The 23,436-nt window shown below is 41.4% G+C and overlaps 1 protein-coding gene across 4 annotated transcripts in view; it reads right to left on the bottom strand.

Annotated features, from left to right (window-relative positions):
- Positions 1-23,436, bottom strand: part of SKAP1 (src kinase associated phosphoprotein 1) — a 282,261-nt gene that overhangs the window by 31,615 nt on the left and 227,210 nt on the right. For all 4 annotated transcript variants that reach the window (XM_059907441.1, XM_059907442.1, XM_059907443.1 and 1 more), the window contains 5 exons: positions 16,187-16,264; positions 15,248-15,331; positions 12,154-12,278; positions 9,029-9,092; positions 6,688-6,903 (listed from right to left, as the gene is read on the bottom strand). In XM_059907441.1, the coding sequence (XP_059763424.1) occupies positions 6,688-6,903; positions 9,029-9,092; positions 12,154-12,278; positions 15,248-15,331; positions 16,187-16,264 (567 nt within the window). The remainder of the gene's footprint in view (positions 1-6,687; positions 6,904-9,028; positions 9,093-12,153; positions 12,279-15,247; positions 15,332-16,186; positions 16,265-23,436) is intronic.

The raw sequence follows: 23,436 nt of genomic DNA, 5'->3' as shown, positions 1-23,436 counted from the left end.
TTGCAATGATAAAAATGAAAACTAAAACTTGATTCCTTTATCCTTTCAGGCAACAGCACTTAATCCAGTCATGATACAAAAATGGAAAAAATAAAACTCTGCTTTATTTATGCAGTTCAATTCCAGAACAGGTACTCTGATTTCCATTGCGCCTGTGGAGTCACCTAGAAAGAAAGCAGACTGTTGGCCGTAGATTTTATATATCGTTTGCCACCATTACTAAGTGCTATGGTGATGGATGTGAACCGGGAAGCTCCAGTCCCTACATCTGTTCTATCTAACGTTGTCCTTCCTGGGTGGCTGAAAGTGGGCTCCAGTCAAGAAGCCTAGCTGCTGAAGTGAGAGGCTGGGTGCTGTGCCTCTGCGGCCCTTGAAAGAGCGAGTATGGGGACCATCACCTGGTGAGGAGAGTGCCCTCACAGAGTACAACTCTGAGTGAAAGGCACACCTCTCAGCACCTTCCCAGCTTCAGAGGGCACCATACACACAGAGGCATACAATTTACCTTGGATCCTTCAGTGAAATCAAACTGGTATTTTTCAAACTCCAAAATCAAGAAAACTGATTATATGGCAACAGAAAAAAAGTCTCTTTGCTCACGAAAGGGGGTTAAACAGCCAAATTTCTCTCTCTTTTTTTTTCATCTGTAAGGTGAGGCTTTATTTTTTTAAAATTAATTAATTGGGCTTCCCTGGTGGCGCAGTGGTTGAGAATCTGCCTGCCAATGCAGGGGACACGGGTTCGAGCCCTGGTCTGGGAAGATCCCACATGCCGCGGAGCAACTGGGCCCGTGAGCGACAATTACTGAACCTGCGCGTCTGGAGCCTATGCTCCGCAACAAGAGAGGCTGCGATAGTGAGAGGCCCGCGCACCGCAATGAAGAGTGGCCCCCACTCGCCGCAACTGGAGAAAGCCCTCACACAGAAACGAAGACCCAACACAGCCAAAAAATAAAAATAATAAATAAATAATAAATAAAAAAATTAAAAAACAATTAATTAACTATTTATTTATTTATTTATGGTTGTGTTGGGTCTTCATTGCTGCACGCGGGCTTTCTCTAGTTGCAGCGAGCGGGGGCTACTCTTTGTTGCAGTGCACGGGCTTCTCATTGTGGTGGCTTCTCTCGTTGTGGAGCAAGGGCTCTAGGCACGCAGGCTTCAGTAGTTGTGGCATGCAGGCTCAGTAGTTGTGGCGCACGGGCTCTAGAGCACAGGCTCAGTAGTTGTGGCGCACGGGCTTAGTTGCTCCGTGGCATGTGGGATCTTCCCAGACCAGGAATCGAACCCGTGTCCCCTGCATTGGCAGGCGGATTCTCAACCACTGTGCCACCAGGGAAGCCCCTGGCAGGTGGATTCTTAATCACTGTGCCACCAGGGAAGTCCTGAGGCTTTAATTTTAAAAAGATTATTTTGAAAAAAAAATTTTTTTTAGGCTAGAGAGCTTGTTGAACTTCTTTATAAGAATATTATTAGGCATTTTAGCATGACATCTACTACAATACATCTTCATTTAAGAAGGAAGTAAAATTTATGTGCTAGCTCAACTTTACACAGTAATAGATTATAATGGTCCTTGCTCCTAACAGGGCATATGGGACCCCAACCCTACATAGCCTTTAAACAAATTAACCTCTAAAGATTACTGACCACTTATTACATAAAATGCTCTACTTGATTCCCAAATATCTCATCTCAATTGGGAAAACAGTTGAGGAAGATTCTGTTAACTGTGCGAACATGTAAGAGAACCATGGGGTGTCACAAATTAGCATCACTATCCAGAGAGTTGGTTTCAATCAACACTCTTGGCACAATGTCAGGGACATTAATGAGAGGCTGAGAGGAATAGGACTCGGGGGCCCAGAGAGGAGCCAGCTTCCCATGACACCTGGCTCCTTTCTGAAGTGCTGCTCTTATATCAGCTGAACCAGGAATAAAATTCAAGAAATGACTAGATAAGAAAGAGGGAAGTCACTTCTCCCAAATAAAGCAAAGTGACAGAAGCTTAAAAAATGCCAAATGTATCAGTGTGCAAACAGATGTCAAGGTGCTCTGGTGACAGATGCAGCAGAAATACATGTGCAAAGGGAACATGCAAAAAAATGGAAATAGAAACCACTCCACAGCACAAATAGATATAAATCCATGGATGCTACAGCACCTCTTCAGACAACATGGCAAATATGAGCACGATACTAATAACCCATTTAATTCTCTGTTGCATAGCTGGTAATCTCAAGTGTTACCTCAAAATATTTGCATCCTGTCTCCATAGTATGGTCTTGATATACTAGATATTAAACTCAATTTGTGGTAACTGCAACACTTGGAATGCACTGAATTTAATTTCACAAATAATAATTGAGCACCTACTAATTGGAGGAGAAAGACCTGAATACAAATCCCTGTGGTAAAGGCTGAAACAGAGCTCAATTCCAGCTGAGTCTCTGGGAGGCTGTCACTGAGGAGACACAGCTGAGCAGAATGTGTTGGGTTTCGTAGACTGAGGGTGCGGATTCTAGGTAGAAGAAAATGCATGATTCCAGTTTTGGTGCTGACCAAAAGCACGGTGTGCCTAGGGCCTAGGGTGCATGGGAGTGAGAGGAAGAAAAGGCCAAGAAGCTCAGAAGGGGCCTGATGACGGCGTTGACTCTTCTTTGATGTTCCCCTCATGGAGTGTTGCTTTCCTATGAAGTTGGAAATTGTTTTTTCATAAACTTTGTATTTTAGGTGTGTGCTTTTTTTCTTTCCTTAGACCTCTTACTATCACCATTCCCCCTTCCTGTGGGTCTGGACAGCTGTATGGGGGAAAAATAATTCCAAAGAATGCTTGTTTCCAACCGACTCAAATTAAAAAAAAAACCAGTTATATGCTTTATTATAAAGCAATCTGGTTTCTGGGTCTATAATAACCCTCCAGGGCAGTGAGGGCAGCATCAGAATGTGCAAAGAAATACCCAGGGAGGACTCTTTGTCTCTCTTTCTGTTTGCTCTCCTGAAATCTCTCTAGAGAACACAGCCAGATTCTGTTGCCACCGCAGCTGCTGCGAGGCCCCAGTTACAGCTCTTCAGTGGTCTCAGGTGCTTTGCTGGATTCCAGGCTTGAGGCCCCAGACAAAGAGAAACCTGATAAAAGCTGTACTTTCATGGAATTTTGAATCATGAAACTGGGCCTGTGCTAGGCTGTAAAATGATTTTGGGGAGGGGTGAGAGAGGGTTCAGAAAAGCCTCCCATTTTCCACATATTGCTTTAGTATTTCTTTGTTGGTAGTCCCCTACAGTTGAATCTACTGCAAAAGAGATCTTAAACATCAAGGGTCCCCGTATTCTTAACATGGATGTTCAGAAATCCCAGCGGATACCAACCCTGAAACCATGTTAACCGGGACTAACACTGCGATCTTGGCTGAAAACCTCGAGTGCTCTGGTTTTCCCTCACGGGAAAGAGCGTGCTAGCCACGTGGCAAATGCAAATTTCCCATGATTAATGTGATGTTGTACATTTAATTTGATGATCCATACATTATTTTGATTAGAAAAAACATTTTTGTATTGACTTGGTATGTGTTACAGGCATTTTTCTTTCAGCTAGGAGGCCCATTGACATTATATTCTGGAAGGGAGGAGATCTCACTTACACCGCCTTCCACATAGAGACAATGAGGCTTGTATAGGCCCCATGCCAAAGAGGAAGGAGAAGCAAAATCATTTACAGAGCACATTTACCTGTTATCATGAGACACATGTTAGAGGCCCAAGTCATTTGACTATTGATGGGTATGCATTGTTAGCACAATGCAACCTTACTGTCGACTGTTCCTCCACCCAGCACCTGTCCTTGCAGTAGAAATGGGGCCTGAACAGAAGGCGTGATCCACTTTCCATCTGCTCAGGATTTTCAGTTTCACCTGCTCCACACATATTGCTGAAAATGTCCAACCGGACTGTCTCAGGTCTGGTTGGTGAAGGTGGGGAATGAGCCGATTCCCAATTCTTCAAGGAGGTAACACTTCCTATTTAAGTACCACCAAATGGAGAATAGCCAGCATTTATTGAATGCTCCCTGTATGCCAGGGCTCTAAGTGCTTTACATACATCAGTTCCAGGCTTCGCAGGCATCCCTTTATGATAGCTACTATCGTTATCCCCATTTTACAGGTGGGAAAATCACACCTGAGAGACGGGGCAGATAACTTGCTCGAGGTCTCACAGCTAGCAGGTGGCAGAGCAGGTCCATCCTGACCTAGAGCCAGCACTTTTACCTGCAACACCATGCTGTGTCTCGCACGCCACTGCTCGGTGGGTGGTCTTGTGAGATGGTGGCAGAGGGGAGACAGTGTCAGGCTCCCTCACGTTCCCTCTCAATTCCTCCAGGATGGGTAGTGTGGCACATGCAAAACTAACAGCAATTTCAGCAGCAACAAGCTGAGTGGCACGGACAGGAAGCTAGCTGATGGAGACTTGTGTCTGAAATATTCATATTATAATTAAATGCCAATTTATCCCAACTTCAATGCTGTCTCTAAAAACTGTGATGGATAGAAGATTTTGGGAAAGAACCTGTTGGCTGGGTACAGCCTTGTCCTTTGGAAACTTGATAAGCAAGTTGGCTGCCGTTGCCCTAACCTGCGGAAAGAGACCCTGGTTTTCCTATGATGTGGCCTTCCTAACCTCTGAGGGACAGTTGTTGTGAGCATAGCGTAAGTGGCTTTCCTAGAGAAAGCCGACCAGTCTCCATGCCCTTGGAGTCCACTCCAATATCCAGACTGGTGTGAACTTTGGCACCGTGGGCAATGCTGCAATGGTCAAGGGTAGGATTTTACGAGGTGCGGGAAGGATGGTTGTTAAGAAGCCAATCATACATTCATTGACCCCCCTGGGGTAAGGTGGTGGTCTCAATCCCGTCATATTTTCTGAGGCCTCTTTCCCTTTACTCTCCTTTGCTCTGTGTGTCTGAGCATCAGTTCCCTCTTGCCTGCTCCTTTGAGGAGTAAACATGTTGCATGAAACAGCCCTTATTTGCTCCCCAGAGGTCTGGGTGGTTCTGTAAGGTTTTCCCAGAGCACTCTTTCACAGCTGTGACCCCAAGTGGAGTGTCACCTGGATATCTCCCCCAGGCTGGACAGTAGTGAGTGGGATGTGAGCTCACCAGGAATCTCTGGCCAAGTTGGGGAGTACATCTCCTTTTAGAGAGTGTTGTGAATTAGATCCATTTCTGCACCCTGCTGTTGCAATGGAGCAGACTGTGAAAGGGAAGATTCTCAGAGGAGCTGTGTTTTAATGTAGCAATTTGATTCAATTTTCCAGTCTATAAAATTACCCATCACTGCTCGTTGCTTTCTAACAGACACCTTCACTCTTAATTTAACAATCCTATCGAATTCTGCCAGGGAAATTGGAAAAATTTATCACCTGTGAAATTTTATTTTCCTTTGGTTGTATCTGTTTTTGTAAAACTTCATTAACGACGATGACTTGCTGAGGAAATTATCATTTTTTTTTTTAACTTCAGACACAAGAAATGGCTCGACCTCAACCAAGATATCATTTGCATAATAAAACACAACAGAAAGGCTGGGGAAGTTGGGACTAGCGGAGGCTGGAAGTGCTGGGAGAAGAAGCAGGCTCTCCTTGTCGGCTGGGTGGGTGGGTGAAGTCCCAGGAAGCAATGACATGGCTTCTCCCCCAGGGAGAGATGAATGTGGCGTTGCCAGGGTTGGACCCTCTTCTTAGGAAGCCTTGAAATGCCAGTTGCTTACTGACAATGCTTTTTAGCAAACAGCCCTGTCTTCAGGGGCCTGAATGTTCTGTTCACCTTAGCTCCTACGTTCATCTGGGACTGAGGTTTAAATTGCTATAAATTTAGGCTTAACTTGAATTTCTCAGCAGAGCACTGAACTCCTGGCAAATTTCCACAGGAGCGATCTTCTGAATGGTCTTGAAGATTCAGCGTTCCCATGGTCTAACTAGCTCACAGTTAAAAGGCTCAGGCTTCGTTTTTTGCACAGTCTGACCCCCACTGTGCTCTGCACTGTTCAACAGCTGCTGTTACCCACACAGGAAGTGGCTGTGTGGGCGCAGTGATGACTACGCGGTTTTTGAGGTGCTGGTTATCATGCTTTTGTGAAAAAAGAAATACGTACTGTAGACCTGCTGTAGTGGTGGGCAGAGGACACACGTTAGGCTTATTAGCAAGAGATGCAATTTGATTCGTGGTATATCTAAACTAGGCAACGGTGAGCTGTGCTCTATCAGGGCTTTACTGTGTTACTGAAAAGGCTTGTCAGCGTTTATCTATATTTCTTCAGTCTACATCCTTCATCATTTGAGGTGACTTTCCATTATCCTCACAATTACACAGAAAAGAAGTTCAAACTAGAGAATGCTGATGAAACTCGCAGTAAACCAATGAAAACCAACATGAGTATTCTTGACTCTTTAACCTGTTGACATTTGTAATAAATTACTTCACATGCAGAGATGAAAGGCACTCCCTGATCAATCCATCTTGCCCCCAGAGCAGGGGAGAGCTTCTGTGCCGGGAATCACAGAAGCTCCACGGAAGCTTCCCCATAGTGTCTCCTTCAGAGGTTTAGCTTCCTCTGGAGTTGTCAAAGTTATATTCTTCAACCAGGTCAAGAGTTTCTAAACTAGAGGAAGATAATTAGAAGATGAAATTTCTCACCTGGTAAGATTTCATAAATATCTTCTTCTTTCTCCTCCATGGGCTCTTTGAGCCCCACACTCCCATGCAAGATAATGGGTCTGCTTTGGGAACCAGGATTTGAGGAGTCAAAACCATCGATATCATCATATGTCTCTTCCTCTTCCTCTTCCTCTTTCTCCCCTTCTTCCTCCTCTTCCTCCTCCTCTTCACATGGAATGGTTAAGGAGCTCAGGTCTGCTGGGGCAGAGATGAGAGTGAATCAAGATAGGGAGAAAAAGAAAAGAATAAGGCAGGGAAGGAAAGAGGGAGAAGGAGGAGGAGGGATGAGAATAAAACATGTCAAAAGAAAATGAAACACTAGGTTAAGTGCTGTTATTTCTAGTGCGGGCCTTGGTGGCAGGAAATCTACAGAAAAGGCCAGACTAGCACTGCGTCAGGTTTAAACTATCAACATAAATCCTTCCTTGCGATAAAACTTGATGAGGATGAAGCAGCCCTGAAAAGTATGGGTGTGTGAATGAGCACACGAGGTGAAGGGAAGAAAATAGGGCAGAAGAGGAAATGCCAGCGTGCCTCGTGCTGCTTGTCAAGTAGAAAACTGGAAGGGTGAGTGATGCCCTGGGTTCTCTGGATACACACAGAGCCTGGGAACTATGGTGGCTGCTGCAGGATACCTGAGCTATCACACGCTCGTCTCCCCCATGATCTCACTGCAGAATTTCAGAGAAGTTTGCTCGTACAGAGAAGAGTGGGCAGAAGTGGAAGAGGAAGAGAAAGTGGGATGTGGAAAAATATAACAGCAATACAAGACCAAATGGAACGGCTGAGCGATGTGGTTACCATGCCCTTTTGCAACTGTACAGTCTGGCTGACCTTAAAGTGGGTCACCGCATAGAGGATGTTGAGCCATTACAGCGCTGGGGGGCACAGGGCGGGATAGGGAGATTGGTTTTTTATTTTAATGGGGAACTGGGAAGGTTCATTCTCTGACGTGTAGTGCTCTCTGAAACCCTGCTGAGGGACCTCTGCAGGATGGGCAAGAGCAGGCAGGGTGCTCTGGGGAAGGAAAGGACAGAGAGACATCCGATGTTCATTTCAAAACATAATAAAACTGCTCGGCTTGATTAGGCTTTTAATAAAGATTTTGCAACTATTTTCATCTGAATTCGGGTGCCACCTCATATGAGGAAGGGATCAAAGACACATTTGTGGCTTAAACCATATGTTATTATTTTGTTTGTTTTAAAATAAAATGGAATGAATAATTTCTTCAATGTGGGATTCTGAAAGTACCACAGGGTACAGCTCAATAAAGCTGCTTGGAGTTTTATTGAAGTTTACACACTTAGGGGTATATTACACGCATAAATCCAATGCACCTAGATGAGAGTGTACCCTGTAGTCTCGCCATCAATGTTCATGTTTGCCTAGTTCTAGTCTATTATACGTGATGCTCTTGGTAGATGCGATAGTTTGTTCTTGTGATAGCAAAGGCATAAACTGAGTAAAATAGGCAATCGTAATTAAAGCTCCGGTGCTTCCTTCTTTTTATCCAAAATAAAATCTTATAGCAGAATAAAAAACGGAGATAAAAAGGCTTGGTGTTTTTAGGTTGACATACTTCTCCCTAGGTCTTGGGACCATGTACAAAGTTGGTGTTTATGCCTTTCTGCAGAGGCAGGGTCCTGCCATGATGTATGTATACCATCATGAGGGTTATCTGATGCCAGGTGACAGGCTCAAGGTTGGCTACTTCTACCTGCCAGGCCACTCCCAGACAAGGCTTCCTGGGCCACTGTCACTGCTGTGCCTACAGGCTGGCCAGCAGAGGGTACTCTAAGAGAAGTCATTTAACATCTTCAGGCAGGACTCTTCCCATCCAAAGTAAGGACCATTTGATTGTGGCTTGGGAAATAGCAATTTGTTTTTAATGTCCAATGTCCTTGAAGGCCACCTAGATGAGTATATAGATTTCTACCTGACTAAAACTGAAGATTTTGGACCCTAAACCACATCTAGATGACTTTGGTATCATGAATTTCCTTTCCAGAATGTAAGGGGTTAGGAGACACTGAATTGAGCTGAGCTGATTTTCAGCATCTCTTTTCTGGTGATTACAAATATTACAGATTTGCCTGTAGTTAGGTGGATGAGTTAGAATGATATCAGAGGTCATTTGCAGGTTGATGGTTTCTTTTCCTTCTGATTCACCCATGTTACTATTTGTTGTTATCATATGAGGGATATGATAGGGAGAATGGGCAGATAAAAATATATTGAAGCCTGTGGATTATATTTATGCAATATAACTTCAACTGCAAATGCACTCAAGTACTACTTCTGTAATAATAATACTTACCCTTTAACAAGAAACTTATTTGATCCACCCAGTCTCTGGCCTCAGCTGGATTAGAAGCTGTAAACTAGAGAAAAATTAGTGAATTAATTTATCACTTTCACTAAAATTTCTGTGAATCCTTTAGGGAGGTTCAAGGGGAGGAACCTTGTGAGTTGACTTGCAGAGTCAAGTTGAAAGCTCAGGATACACTGCCTGCTTAATATTTAGCAAAAAGATCAAAATCCCACTCAAAGTGATATTTTTCCTTCAGCAATTTTGCATACCCAACGTTGACAGCTGGATTTGAATCCAGATTCATGTTCATGTGCATTCATTCATTTGATTGCCCATTCATTCATCAGGCATTTATTGAGAACAGTTTACAGGGAAAAAAAGGCAAACCCAAATTCCTGACTTCAGATCAATGCATCAGTTTTGGAGACAGCATACACCCTTGACATGGGAACACGACAAAGTAAGTGCATTTGATAACAGCTGGATGTTGAGAGAAGACAGGGAGCACTTATCGTTGCCTATGGTAAGCCAGGGAGGCGTGTTGAAGTAATACTGTTTTGGTTGGATTTTTAAAAAGAGTTGGTGGAAGTTGATGAAGGGAACTGGACGTTTCAGGTAGGGAGAACCAGCTGCCAAAGATTAGAAATGAGACCATGATGTATAGGGAAGGGAGGCAGATCAGCTTGACTGGAGAACAGTAACAGATGAAGCTGGAGGATCAGAGAAGAGTTGATGAAAGGGCTCTGAGTATTAGGAATTCAGACTTAAAATGCAGGCAATAGGAAGCCACTGTAAATTCTAGCAAAAGGAGTGGGAGATTCTTTCAATAGTTGTGAGTAGGAGAGACTGAAATAGGGAGAAAATTAGAGACAGAAGACCAACTAGAAGTCTACTTAACTAGTCCTCTGGGTGAAGTGATAGGAACTTAACTATTGTGATGGCTGTAGGAGTAAATCAGAGGGGAAAGATCCAAAGGATATTATAGAGGAAGAATGCACAGACCATGGTAATGACTTGGAATCAATGGGCCAAAGAAAAGAAGAAGTAAACAAACTCTACATTCTGACTCACAAAACAGGCCAGTCAAGCATCAAGCTTTAGTAATTTTTTATTTTGAATGAATCAACTTGAAATGACTGTTCCTGAAAAACATTTTTATTATCTGGCCATTAGGGTAAGATAAAGACATGTACTATATAAGAAACCTAGATTCCTTGTAAACTGATATAGCCACTGTGGAGAACAGTATGGAGATTCCTTAAAAAACTAAAACTAGAACTACCATGTGATCCAGCAATCCACTACTGGGCATACACCCTGAGAAAACGATAATTCAAAAAGAGTCATGTACCACAATGTTCACTGCAGCACTATTTACAACAGCCAGGACATGGAAGCAACCTAGGTGTCCATCGACAGATGAATGGATAAAGAAGATGTGGCACATATATAAAATGGAATATTAGCCATAAAAAGAAACGAAATTGAGTTATTTGTAGTGAGGTGGATGGACCTAGAGGAGTCTGTCATACAGAGTGAAGTAAGTCAGAAAAAGAAAAACAAATACCGTATGCTAACACATATATATGGAATCTAAAAAAAAAAAAAAAGGTTCTGAAGAACCTAGGGGCAGGACAGGAATAAAGACGCAGACGTAGAGAATGGACTTGAGGACACGGGGAGGGGGAAGAGTAAGCTGGGATGAAGTGAGAGAGTGGCATTGACATATATACACTACCAAATGTAAAATAGATTGCTAGTGGGAAGAAGCTACATAGCGCAGGGAGAGCAGCTCAGTGCTTTGTGACCACCTAGAGGGAGGGTGGGAGGGAGACGCAAGAGGGAAGGGATATGGGGATATATGTATACATATAGCTGATTCACTTTGTTATACAGCAGAAAGTAACATAACATTGTAAAGCAATTATACTCCAATAAAGATGTTTAAAAAAAAGAAACCTAGATTCCTGTTTAAAACTTATTAATAGATATTGTCATTCTTGATTTCTTAAAAACACATTTCTGTAAAAAATGCCTAGGGAAATTGCTTTAGACTTATCATATAAATTTTTATCTGGATCTGGGTGAATCAAATAAGAACTTAGTACTAAAAATAACTTAGATACATCTACAAAAGACTCTATAGAAAAGTTTAGTTTAACTTAAAAATTTTTTTGAAATTACATGATTAAGACCTAGGTCATCTTATCAAAATAAGGGTTATGATACTGTAGAAACATAAAAGAATGAGTGCTGAGAAAAACTTGAAGAGTCAAAGCATTACTCAATATTAACCTTAGCATGGCTTTTCTCTTTTTCTTGAGTTAGCTAAAGTTTTTCTAAATTGTTTTAGTAAAACTGTGATAAAAATAACCAACAAGGAGGAAACAATATGTGTATCTACATACACACATGTAAAAGTATATTTTTGGTGAAAATCACTATATTCCCATTGTCAGACATTTTTTGTTGCCTTAATTAATTTTATAATGCATTACCTATTATATTCCCTTTTATATTATATCAAAATATGTAAAAATGAACACCGTGAAGCATATCTTTCTCACCCCCACTCAGGTCCTCTAGTTCCTCAGTTGTCATATACTATTACTACTCAGTAATCATTGCTACCAGTATCTTAGAAATCCTTCCAGAGATATGCAATGCATCTACACACAGGAAGATTATATTGGATAGCAAGATGAATATGGGGAAATGAATTATTTTTCACTCTATAGTCAGATTTCTCTTTTTCTGGATTTCAAGGAAGGAAGTGAAGATAAGCAGTTGAAAAATAAAGAGAGTGGGAATTAAAGCCATGAAATTAGAGACTCTGAATAAAGAATTAGATTGTGTGCTGCAATAGACAAGATTCTCACCTACAGAGTGAGATGAGAAGGGGAGGGATGAAGAGACGGAAGCCAAGCAAAGGCAGTATCTAGGATAAAAGTGGCAACAGGAGGGTGGGCACGACATAGCAAAGGTGAGGACGTGTCAAGAGAGAAGGTCTTGGTAAGAAACGAGAGGTAACAAAGAAAAGATGGAACCCAGCACAGCAACCACCACTCACACGCAAAATGGAACGAAACTGCAACACTAATGAGGATCTCCATCGCCTCGGCTCATCCTACCTCATAGCTGCGCCTATCCTGGGAGGTCAGCTCAAAGCAGGATTCCTTCTTGGCATCTTTTCGCAGGTAGGGGGCCATCCGTACACTGTAGCCCTTAATGAGAAAGGTCCCTTTGGGCTGCTTGCCTGCAAGACAGGAAAGCTCCCTGTATCTCCAGAGAGATGCAACTGCCAAGGGAGGGCATCTTCTCTGGATGTAAAATAGAAGCACAGAAACAGCTGTTACATCCCTGAGGAACCACAATAGTCAAGGAGAGGTTATTACGGAAGCTTAAGAAGGGGCTACCGCGACAGCAAGGCAGATATCACTGCCAAGCTAGGGAAATGCAACGTGAAAGGTTACTTAGCCAAAAGAGTACAACAGAGACAGAGAATTTATTAGAATGTTAAGAGATCTATAATAACAGAAAGAAGGAATTATTACAGCAGGGAGAGTGTGGCCGAAAACGTGAGGCTCTTGAAGGCTATTACAGAACTGAAACATTATAATCGGGGCCAGCAGAGCACATTTGAGGGGAGGGACAGCAGCGCAAGGGGGCATTATAAGTTCCCAGGCTCTCCTCCTATGCCCTATGTAGCATTTGGGCTAGAGTGCTCTCCCTCTCCTGCTGGTCAGGTGGGAATTTATGCTAGAGGGAGAATAATTAAAACTCAGTATTTTATCCCTCTTGCAAGAGGCCAAATTGGGAAGTAGCAGAGTACTGCTGAGTATCATTAGATGATGAGGAAGGAGATAAAAGGAAAAGGACCCTAAGTGAGTGAAAGGAGAGACTACTCTGCCTGTCACTCTCTTTTTTAAAAAATAAAATATTAGAAACAGAAAAAGAGAGGTTGGTTCCCAAAGATTCTCTGTCCTCATGGTGTGGTTCAGGCAGAACATGTAGAAGAATGGAACCCCCGTGTCTGGGTGATGCTTTCTGTCCTGTGTCATGTGGAATGAGTTGCTTTTTGATGATGATGAAAAGAGGGATGGCAGTGGGAAGAAAATATTAAAAGAAAAGAAAAAGAATCTGTCCTCACCTGGTTGAGCTAAAAGAAATACACAAACACTCTATACTTACTAAGAAAATGTCTTGGGCACAATAAGAAGTAACTGGCGAGAAGGGAGCCATGCAACAGTGCTTTTTGACACCAGAATCTTTTTTGTTAAAGTATCTCTCCTTGTTCTAACTGGCCACTAAAATGTTTTGTTGTTTCTTTGGTCACCAGATTTTATTTCACTCTGACGGCAAAATGGTCAATAAAAGTCTCCAAGCCTCTCACTCTTCCTCTCCCTCCTCACCTTGAGTAGGAAGGATTCTGAATGAATGAACGTGATACCTAGTTTTATATCCAGAGATGCCAACCAAGTATTTAAATGCAAGGGAAATGATGAACATTTTTACAGGGACATATATGTTATATTAGTTTGAAGGTTTAAAATAAGAAAATAAAACCTGGTTGGCTTGTATGCCTAGAATTCAGGGGAGAAATTATAGTTGCTGGATTTGAGAGTGGGCTGGGGGTTGGAAGGATACAGGGGGCTTGTTACTCAGGTTTTGAGCTATGCTGCTATCATTTCCAAGTAGGGCTTCACACTTTACCCCTATATGGGAAAGGTTCTGATGAATTGTGATGGTAAACCCAAGATGAAGGTCAGTGATACCTGTTGCAGGCAGAGTGAGGTAACTGCCTTGAAGTCCAAGAGCAAATCTTAAGGATTCCATGTCACTTAGCAAAGCTATTCTTCCTGCTACCTTAGTCCCAAAAGTGCAGGAAGTCCAAAGGCAAATGTGTAGGTATCTGATTATACCCTTGACTGGATATCCAGGCTTTGGGAGAGGAATAAGTCCGGGAAAGAAGGAAGAGAGGAGAAACAGAAAATTATTGGAAGGACAATAAAGGATTTACTTTGGATCACGCCTCAGTAAGAAGGTGGTAGAACACAAAGAAAGCCCCCACAAGAATTGCTACTTTATTTTATCTCCCTCTTGTTTTGTAGAATTACTCCTGGGGCAGTCTAACCCTGCAGGAGGGTATCCCCTATTTGAAAGTTTGCATTCACCTACGATAACAACTTTTAGCTTGTATTTATTTGTAGCTGCCTCCAGTTTGTGCTTATATCCTCTATTCCTTCTCACGAACTAAGCAACTGTGTTAAGCATGGATGGGGGGTCTTTTAGGGATGGCTCATGACTGCTGTGCTTGACTGAGTCAGTGGTGGCTCATTAAGAAGCTGCCTCTGGCTTGAGTCAACACTTCGCAGCTGCTGCCATCTGGCTGAAGGGTGTCTCTAGGGGACAGCAACCATTTGGGTCTCAGCACTCCATGGCTCTAGGCGTGTCCACTGGATTACGTCCCAGAACCCAGTAGGATAAAGTTTGGAGCCTGCTCTTAGAGAGTTTGGACTCAAAGGTTCTATTTCTGGGCCGTTGGTAAGCTGCTAAAATCCTTCTCAGAATTAATTTTAACTATATTATTAATGCCTATAAAGTGTTTGAGGTTCTTTTTTTTAAAATTTATTTATTTATTTATATTTTATTTTTGGCTGCGGTGGGTCTTCGTTACTGCATGTGGGCTTTCTCTAGTTGTGGCGAGCGGGGGCTACTCTTCGTTGTGGTGCGTGGGCTTCTCATTGCAGTGGCTTCTCTTGTTGCGGAGCACGGGCTCTAGGCGCACGGGCTTCAGTAGCTGTGGCGCACGGGCTTTGTTGCTCCGTGGCATGTGGGATCCTCCCGGACCAGGGCTCGAACCTGTCTCCCCTGCATTGGCAGGTGGATTCTTAATCACTGTGCCACCAGGGAAGTCCCAGAGGTTCTGTTTTTTAAATGCCAAGGTATTCAACCTTGATAATGTGTTATTAGTCATAATAAAAGGTAACCTTTTTATATGCTGGCCACACTATCCTAGTGTTTAAAGGGGCTATAATTTCTAAATTGGCAGCTGAGTTTTTGGTGATGAGCAAGGTATTATTTACCCAGGCTTATTTCTTTCCCAAGCATATCCCTTTATAGGTGTTAGTTAAGGACTGCTAAGTTGAGATCTAAGTGCTTGAGAATTTACGAAGTGCTTGCATCCAGGAGTGAGGTGCTGCTGTGCAAATGAAGAACACTTACTTTTCTCATTAGCATAGTAGTAGAAGAGGCCTCTGCTGACAACACACCATCGCTTCTGCCACTCTGATCCAAAGAAACTATGATCTAAACAGAACAGCAGTAAGGGACATAAATTCAGGTAACTACAATCACTGAAGAGTGCGTAAAATCCAACAACACACAGTCCAGTGTGTTATCGTTTTATTTCCGAGGTTAATGGACTGTAAAACCCTCCCTTTCACTCCCACAGGTTATCCCATGTTGACACAGAGTGCAGAGGACTCTCTCAGTTAAAGGTCCAAGTTCTAAACAGGTTTTGCCTGCTCTGATCCCAGTTGTTTCTCTACTTTTCCTTTATATCTTTCAGGTTCTAATCTCATCCTGTAGTTAAAAAATTCTCCATGAGATCTCTATGTGTTGCCTTTCAGCAAACCAAAATGACACTCCAGGCCATGGGCATGAGCAAGGCTTTCTTTGTGCTAAGCCAATTTGCCTGAGTGTTAAACCTGGTATTCCAACCCTACTAGAACCTATTCTAATTAAAGAGTGAAAGCTGAAGACTGGGGCTTGTCTAAAACTTGAAAGTGGGCTGCTTCACATATGATACAAAAATTACACTCATAGCAACATAGTTTCACTCTTTATGGGAGCACACTGAGAGATGAGAACAAAAATGTAGTCATTCATTTATTCATTCGACAAGTATTTATTAAGCACCTGTTGTGTACCAGGTGAGCAAGGCAAAACCAATCCCTATCCAGATGAAGTGAAGATTTGGGGCCATCTCTCTTCAGCCTACACACAAACACCAGACTTCTTTTCTTTTCTTCCCTTCCTTTTGCCTTACCCCTGCCTAGTATAGTACTGGGCATAGAGAAGGTACCCCTTATGCTAGTCCTCTTTTTCCTCATTTCCCTTCCCTTCTTGGAATGTTCTGAGATCGGAGGGTCTAGTCAGTACCTTTGCTTTTCTTCTCTAAGTATCCTTGCTTGATGATATTATCAAGCTCTTGAGCTCCTCTTGTGATGTCTTCCATTCCTAAAAGGAACAAGAGCAAAATATTTTGTTGAAATCTGACAGAATTTTCATTTATTGGGGCTACTTGAGATAATCTACATTAATGAAGGGGTGCTGATGGGCTATTGCTTATATATGGCACAAAATAAAACAATTTCTAGATGATTGGGGGGAAGTAAATTTTCTTTTTCTTCTTAATTATATCTAATGCTAAAATTGCTTAAAATTATCTAAACATAACATTAGTTTGTGCAAGGGGAGGTAGCCTAATTATGTACTGATTGGCAAGAAAAGGACTCCAGAAAATTAAGAATTTGCTTAACTAAACACACACTCACCTTTTTCTAACAAACAGAAAGCCACCTTAGTGAACATAATTTTTATTAAGTTCACACAAAGAAAGGCTATGCATAGCTGAACTTGGCAATAGCTGCCAAATTCTGGTTTTGTCAAAGTAATGGTAAGAGTCTAGGGATGGTAGAAGCCTTTACACAGAGAAGACCTGGATCTAACATCAGCCTTTAATTGTATGCTGCTAACATTCTTGGCTTTCAATTAGCCTTGTTAGGTACAAATTTATTGAGCAGTCAAGATCCTAATCTATCTTCCACCACTGGGGCTTATACTTATTTTACAGAAGGGAGGGGCAAAGGACAGAGACAATGAGGTAGGAATTTACTCCTCAAAAAAAATAAAATGAAAAAATAAATAAATAAAATAAAATGAAACAGGAACAACAACAAAAACAATTAAAAAATATAACTCTATATTTCTTAATTAGGAGAAATGAAGGGAGTGGGTTAGCATAATCCTAATTTTATTCTTTTTGGTCCCCAAAACCAAATCTCTTTTGGTTTGCCTTAAAAAATTTAGAAAGCAAACAAAATATAAACCAAATTAAGGCACAACGCATATGAATCAACTGGGTCACCTATACAATATCTTGAGACTCGGGTGGAATCATTTTTTTCAATCACACAATAGTTTTCTTAACATCTACAATAACTAATATTCAGTGGTAGCTGTGCGTTGGCACTTTGTTCAATGCTTTGAATACTTTTTGTTTAAAAATAACATTTTAAGATGATTTAAAATGCAACTAAAATTACCTTTGCTTCTGTTTCAAGCTTAGTTTTAAATATATAGATCAGAAGAGTTTCTTTTTTAGGTGTTTAAGTGCCTGATTCTATATCCTATTTGTCCTTATTGTCAACTTCCTTGTTCATGGACTGTTTTCATTTGTGTGTTTTACAGTTAGCAAACTCTGTGGCTGCTATAAATCCTCCCAGATGGGTCTCAGGATGCGCACATGAGACGAAGAGCAGCAAAGGAAAGTTCATTTGTCTAGGATTCTTTCATTTCTCCCACCCCTCTGAAAATTCTAATTCTCTTTGAAAATGCTCTCTAAGAAAACAGAGAAGCAGATCGTACTGAGGGTGAGGACCCAGTATGGCTGAGAAGGCCCTTTGAAGGAGAGCCCATCCTCTCTGCAGTGCTGTCAAAAAATTGCTCCTAGAGGCCTAAAAATTAAATGAAAGACACAGGGGATAAGAAAAACAGGATCCCCTAAGCCTGGAGTTTCCATCTTTTCTTCCCACCATTTTTCCCCTTTTTTAAGGTCTTGTTAAACTTAGAGACACAGCTTCTTGTTAAAGATGCCGAGAGTCTGAATCTTAAAAGACATGTTAAACGTTCTATTAGAATTCAAACCTCCTTTTTTAATGCAAATCTAAACGCCATTTTATGGAACATCTATAATTATGAAAATGGGAAGACATTGCCTTGTGTGCGGGGAGAGGCTGTGAGTATGAATATTACATTAATGTGCCCACACCAGCTCACTGATCCTGCTGGCAGGAGCATAAAAAATGCTCGAGTGAAACTTTTATTTAGATGTTAAGACTCCAGGCCCCAGCGGGGTGACAGAGACAGTCCCTGTGAGTTGCCATCAGAGAGAGAGCTTGAATTGAATTACCCAGGGGGGAAGGAAGTAGTGATGAGCACTGCTTCGCTTATTTAATTTCATTTACTTTCAGTACATTATCAGCATGAGGCTTTTCTCTCCCCACCAACTGAAACCCAAGAATGCCACCACCAAGAAAACAAAGACATAATGCAGCAGAAATGTTTGAATTCTAAGTCACTAATTTTAGGAGACTAGAGACAGCACCATCACCACCTTCTCACCCCAAAAGTCACACTTGGTTTGCTAAAATTGAGCACTGAATGAGTTACTGAATTTCCTCTCTTGGTCATTCACCAGCAAGATTCTGAAGAGTAAGAGAGCTGGAAATACAGTATTTTGTATGCTGTATTTTTTGAAATTAATTAATTTATTTTTGGCTGCGTTGGGTCTTCGTTTCTGTGCGAGGGCTTTCTCTAGTTGTGGCAAGCGGGGGCCACTCTTCATCGCGGTGCGCGGGCCTCTCACTGTCGCGGCTTCTCTTGTTGTGGAGCACAGGCTCCAGACGCGCAGGCTCAGTAGCTGTGGCTCACGAGCTTAGTTGCTCCGCGGCATGTGGGATCTTCCCAGACCAGGGCTCGAACCCATGTGCCCTGCATTGGCAGGTGGATTCTCAACCACTGCGCCACCAGGGAAGCCCCTATGCTGTGTTTTTGTAAGGTGTGTTATGTTGCTTTTTTATTAGAGGGAATCTGTATTGATGAACTCTCTTGCCTGGATTCCCTATGGGCAGTGGAAAAAATGGGATTATAGGTGAAGTTTGGAATGGCTATGGAAAAAAAATTAGATCAAATCAATTTTTATTCTGTTGATTGTCTTCTATGTCTAAGGCACTCTGTGGTGAGTACAATAACAGAATTGTTCTCAATGTAAAGTTGACTCTGAGTGCAATCTCATTACCTCCATGATCTATCAGATAAACCCAGATGGGATCCAGATCTATCCCAATCCAACATGGGAAGCCACTGTGGCAATCAAGCTCTCTCCTCTTTCAGTGTCAGCTTAGGGTCCCACTGATCAAGAACTGGTGGTCCTGGGGAGGCACACGTAAGCCACAGTCCTGTGTGATGAGGCAGGAGGAGTCTTGTATGCCTGAATTCACACCTACTGGCAAGTGAACCGATCTGCAGAGCTACTTAACATGTAATAGAAGGTATGTAAATGTTTTGCAGGATGATAATAAAAATAGGAAGAAGCTACAAACAATTGCATGAGTAGCTATTTTAAGGCAAAAACATTTATATTTAAGTATACAATTTTTTAAAAAATCGAGGCTTTTTGTCCATTACCTGAAAAAAGATATCACCACCTTAATGAAAAAAAAAAAATAGAAATGATTTATTGGGAATAAATGGCCCTTTGGATAAACCTAAGGGTGTATCACATTATATCAGCACAAAACAGAATTACATTAGTGTCATAATCTCTCTCTACCACTGCACTTAACTAAATCTCTCAGAATAGCCCATATAAAGGAAAGATTCACTTAGCTGAAGGATGTGGGGCCATAAACATAAGATCGAGAAGAGTGTTATCCAGAAGTGATGGCCACCCAACTTTCACGGCAGATGAAGATAAAAGAAATTCTCAGGCATCTTTTTCTCCTCATCCAGATTCCTTTAAACCCTGTATCCCACCCATACCAGCTCTGCAGTAAAACACAACAGAGTAGGGGACCATCTCTCAGCACTAAACGTGACTCCTCAGTCAGCCACCCACAGCAACAACAATGGGGACCCTTTGGAGTGTGATACATTTCCATAAAGCAGTCAGTAAAAAAGACATGGGAGCTTATGTGAGTCACGGCCTATTTAATCAGCTGCATTCTAGCCCACTGAGAAAAGAGAATTGGAGAAGTCAGTCGGCAACACCACAGCACAACGCTAATAGCATAAGAGGCCACACAATTTCTATTGCAGAAAGGTTGCAGCTCCTGCAGAAAAAACCAGTGCCCACAAACTTTCATTCTAGGTAGCTGGTTTGGTCTCTTGCTCAAACAACCTGAAATGAAAATCAATGATTAAAAAAAACATCTTTTGTTCAACGCTTTCCCCTCCCTAAATTGTGGACTTCTCCTCTCCCCCCCTTTCCTTCTAATTCAAGTTCTTTTCAACTGTTTGAAAAAGGAGACCAAACCAACTCCAGCCCAGAGACTGATAGCTACCAGGGGTGAATTTCAGGCAGGGTTAAGTTTACCAGTTTCTTTCACTAAACTACCTGTGATATAGGACCTGGGGTGTTGGGTGGATGAGGTTGGAGAAAATCTAATATTTCAAGGCTGGGAATGGTCAAGTTCCATTTGTGATTTCAGTTCACTCACAGATCACGGGTGTGTGTGTGTGTGCATTTACCCAATGACAAACATACGCTTCACAATGCCTCAAATGGACAAAATGAAAGGGGGTATTGCAGGAAGGGTGGGTGGTGTAGTATTCTCCTGTCCAGTGGTTGCTGATCCCCCATCTGTTTGTTAAATCCTCTCCTTTGTATTTGGTTTCTGAGTCCTTCTTTAATAAGTTCGTTGCTGTTTTTCCTCAGCTTCTTGCATTTCTGGGTTACTTTTTGCCTTTTTTCTCAATTTTTAGGAACCAGTCAATAAATGACTGAGGTGTCTGGCAAGAAGTGCTCATCTTCTACACATGATGATAACAGGGAAAATGGTTTCAATGACTCTTCCTTCATTAGTCCCTTGGGACAGGCTTACATAAGTCTTAAACTGCTGTGGTTCCATTCAATATCTACTTGAGTTTACACTTATTCCTCACACTTTTCTGTCTTTGTGCTTCACTTATTAAGGAATGTAGGCTAACACATGTAAGGTGAAAAATTTTAAGCCATTAATAATAATAGACTTAGGATCTAAAAGTTTCAAAGACACAGAAGCCACTCAAACAAACAGCTTTAATTTCATGGAGAAATAAATTGGATAGCAGATGAAAGGAAGGGATTGAACACAAAGTACTTAACCAGGTTCTTCAACGAGCTGTGACATAAGAAGCTAAGAAACAAAACAAGTGCCGTTGGAGCTAGGCAGAAGGACGTCAGAAAATGGTAGAAATCACACGTTTGTGGTTAGCAAACCAGTGCAGGAGACAATATTCAGGAGATCTTCATGGACTCTTGTTTCCCCTCCAATTTTTTAAGGTCTTTAAAAACAAATCTGTATATCCAGGTAACAGACCAAACTGTGTAAAAATCTGTGGAAGAAACTTGTTATACTGAGGGTACAGAAAATTCATGGTAGATTCTAGGGCAGAAGTACTAAGAAAAAAAGCAGATAACTGATGTACAAAATGATTAAAACTAATATGTTTTAATAAAAAATGGTTTAAAAAGCCTAACAAGTTTTAATCTGCATTTTATCAAGCATTTTCACATCTCATTTGAGCTTCACAGCATCCCTGTGAGGTATGTATTAACATCATCTCTGCTTTACAGACTAGAAAAAAGGCTTACTGAAATTATGGGACTTGCTGAAGGTTGCTCAGCTGGAAAAGCCCATGCACTTTCCACCACCCTGAGCTTCAGCTGAGGAGACACACTCGGAAGTACCTGAGGAAAGATACAGTCTTCCCACCTCACTCGCCCACGAGAGACTCCATTTAAACATGGAAGAAGAAACAGACATGATGTGTGGTTATTCTAATACTTGATGTCAAAAAATTATTTTAAGATCCTGTATTTCTTGTTTACTTTGTAAGGTACTGGCCGACTAACCTATGGAATTGCTTTCTAGGGCAGGTCTCTGTGAAATTCAAGAGATCAACAGATATGCAGAACAAAAATGAAAGAAAGTAAGAGAATGTAATAAAAGGATACACAAGGTAAAGAATATACAAGAGGAAGAAACCTGGAGCTCTCAAAAAATGCTGCTGGATCACCAAGGTTTGTAAGGCCTCTTCACAAGAGTGATATCTAGAAAAGGGAAGCCTGTTTTAGTGTAGGGCTCATGCAGGAATCTTGGACATGATTCATTTACTCTCTAAGTAAGAGGCCTTGGTTTAAAAAGAAAGAAGATTTTTAAGTCAAATATCCAAATTGGTTTCTAGAAACCACTGACGTTCATGGCATATGAAGAACCTTCTTGTTTCCACAAAGAGGCGCCACACTAATTACCACAGAGGACTGTGGTCTTCCGGGATGCTCCTCTTCCATGTCTCTGTTTTTAGTCGGATTTTACTTATAAGAAGTGAAAGTTTTAGAAAAAAGCACTTCCAACTCTACCTATGATAACTGCAACACACTAATTCTAGCATCTAAATAAATGGGAATAAACAACAGCATCTGGTAGGTAAATAGTTCATCTTAAAGAAAGACTAATTCAATATAATAATTTATTGATCCTCAATCCTGGTATCAGGATACCAGGGCGTCTTTTGATCAATTGAAGGTGTTGATAGAAATGGCAGAGATTTTGAATAATTCACTTTAAGAATAAGAATGGATTCAAAGTTTTTCTATAATAACACCATCCATTTGCATTCAATATGCTTTCTTAAGGGGAAAAGTCAATTAAAAATAACTTATAGTGTATCTTACTTAGGCCACAGTCTACGGTGATTAAACACATCTGATGTAGTATTATAATCATGGCAATCAAGAATTCCTACAGAGCTTTATTTCCTTGAAAAAAATTGTGTTTCTTCAAAATTGTGGGTGTTCCACGGAAGTGGGTTGGGCATATAAATGTTGGTGGTCATGTGTTATGGTGGGAAAAAGGTTGAGAATTCATGTAATCTGCACAAAAATGGTTTAAACCCAGGAAGCCTCTTGTGTCTTCTGATGTTATTAATGACACATATCTATAACTTAGCACCTTCAGCTTTATTTTTATCCTAAGAATCCATCCTTAATACAGAACTACAAAGATCCAAACGACCTGAAGTCTTTTTTAGCAGCCAAACCACAGTAAGTGGCAGCAGGACAAAGTGAGAATCATGACACAAATCCAGACAGTGGTGCTTCAAATGGCTTTGAGATTCTAAGAAGGAGGAGGAGAGGATTTCAAACACCAAACTGTCTTTTTTACAAACCTTGAAGGATCACTGTATTTTCCTCTCATCCTGAGACAGGACACTTTTATACATGTGTCACTTGAGAGCATATCTTTAAAAATGAATGACAAAATATCATTTTCAAATCTATTTATTTACTACTCTACTGGGTTGTGATAAGAATATGAAGAAAAGGAAAGAAAAAGAAAAAAGCTCCACCTGGGTTTGGAGTCACT

This window comes from Balaenoptera ricei, chromosome 20 (genome assembly GCF_028023285.1).
Source record: "Balaenoptera ricei isolate mBalRic1 chromosome 20, mBalRic1.hap2, whole genome shotgun sequence".
In the NCBI taxonomy this organism is placed as follows: Eukaryota; Metazoa; Chordata; class Mammalia; order Artiodactyla; family Balaenopteridae; genus Balaenoptera; species Balaenoptera ricei.
Note: the sequence above shows the minus strand (reverse complement) of the source record. Positions and strands in the feature narration are given on the sequence as shown.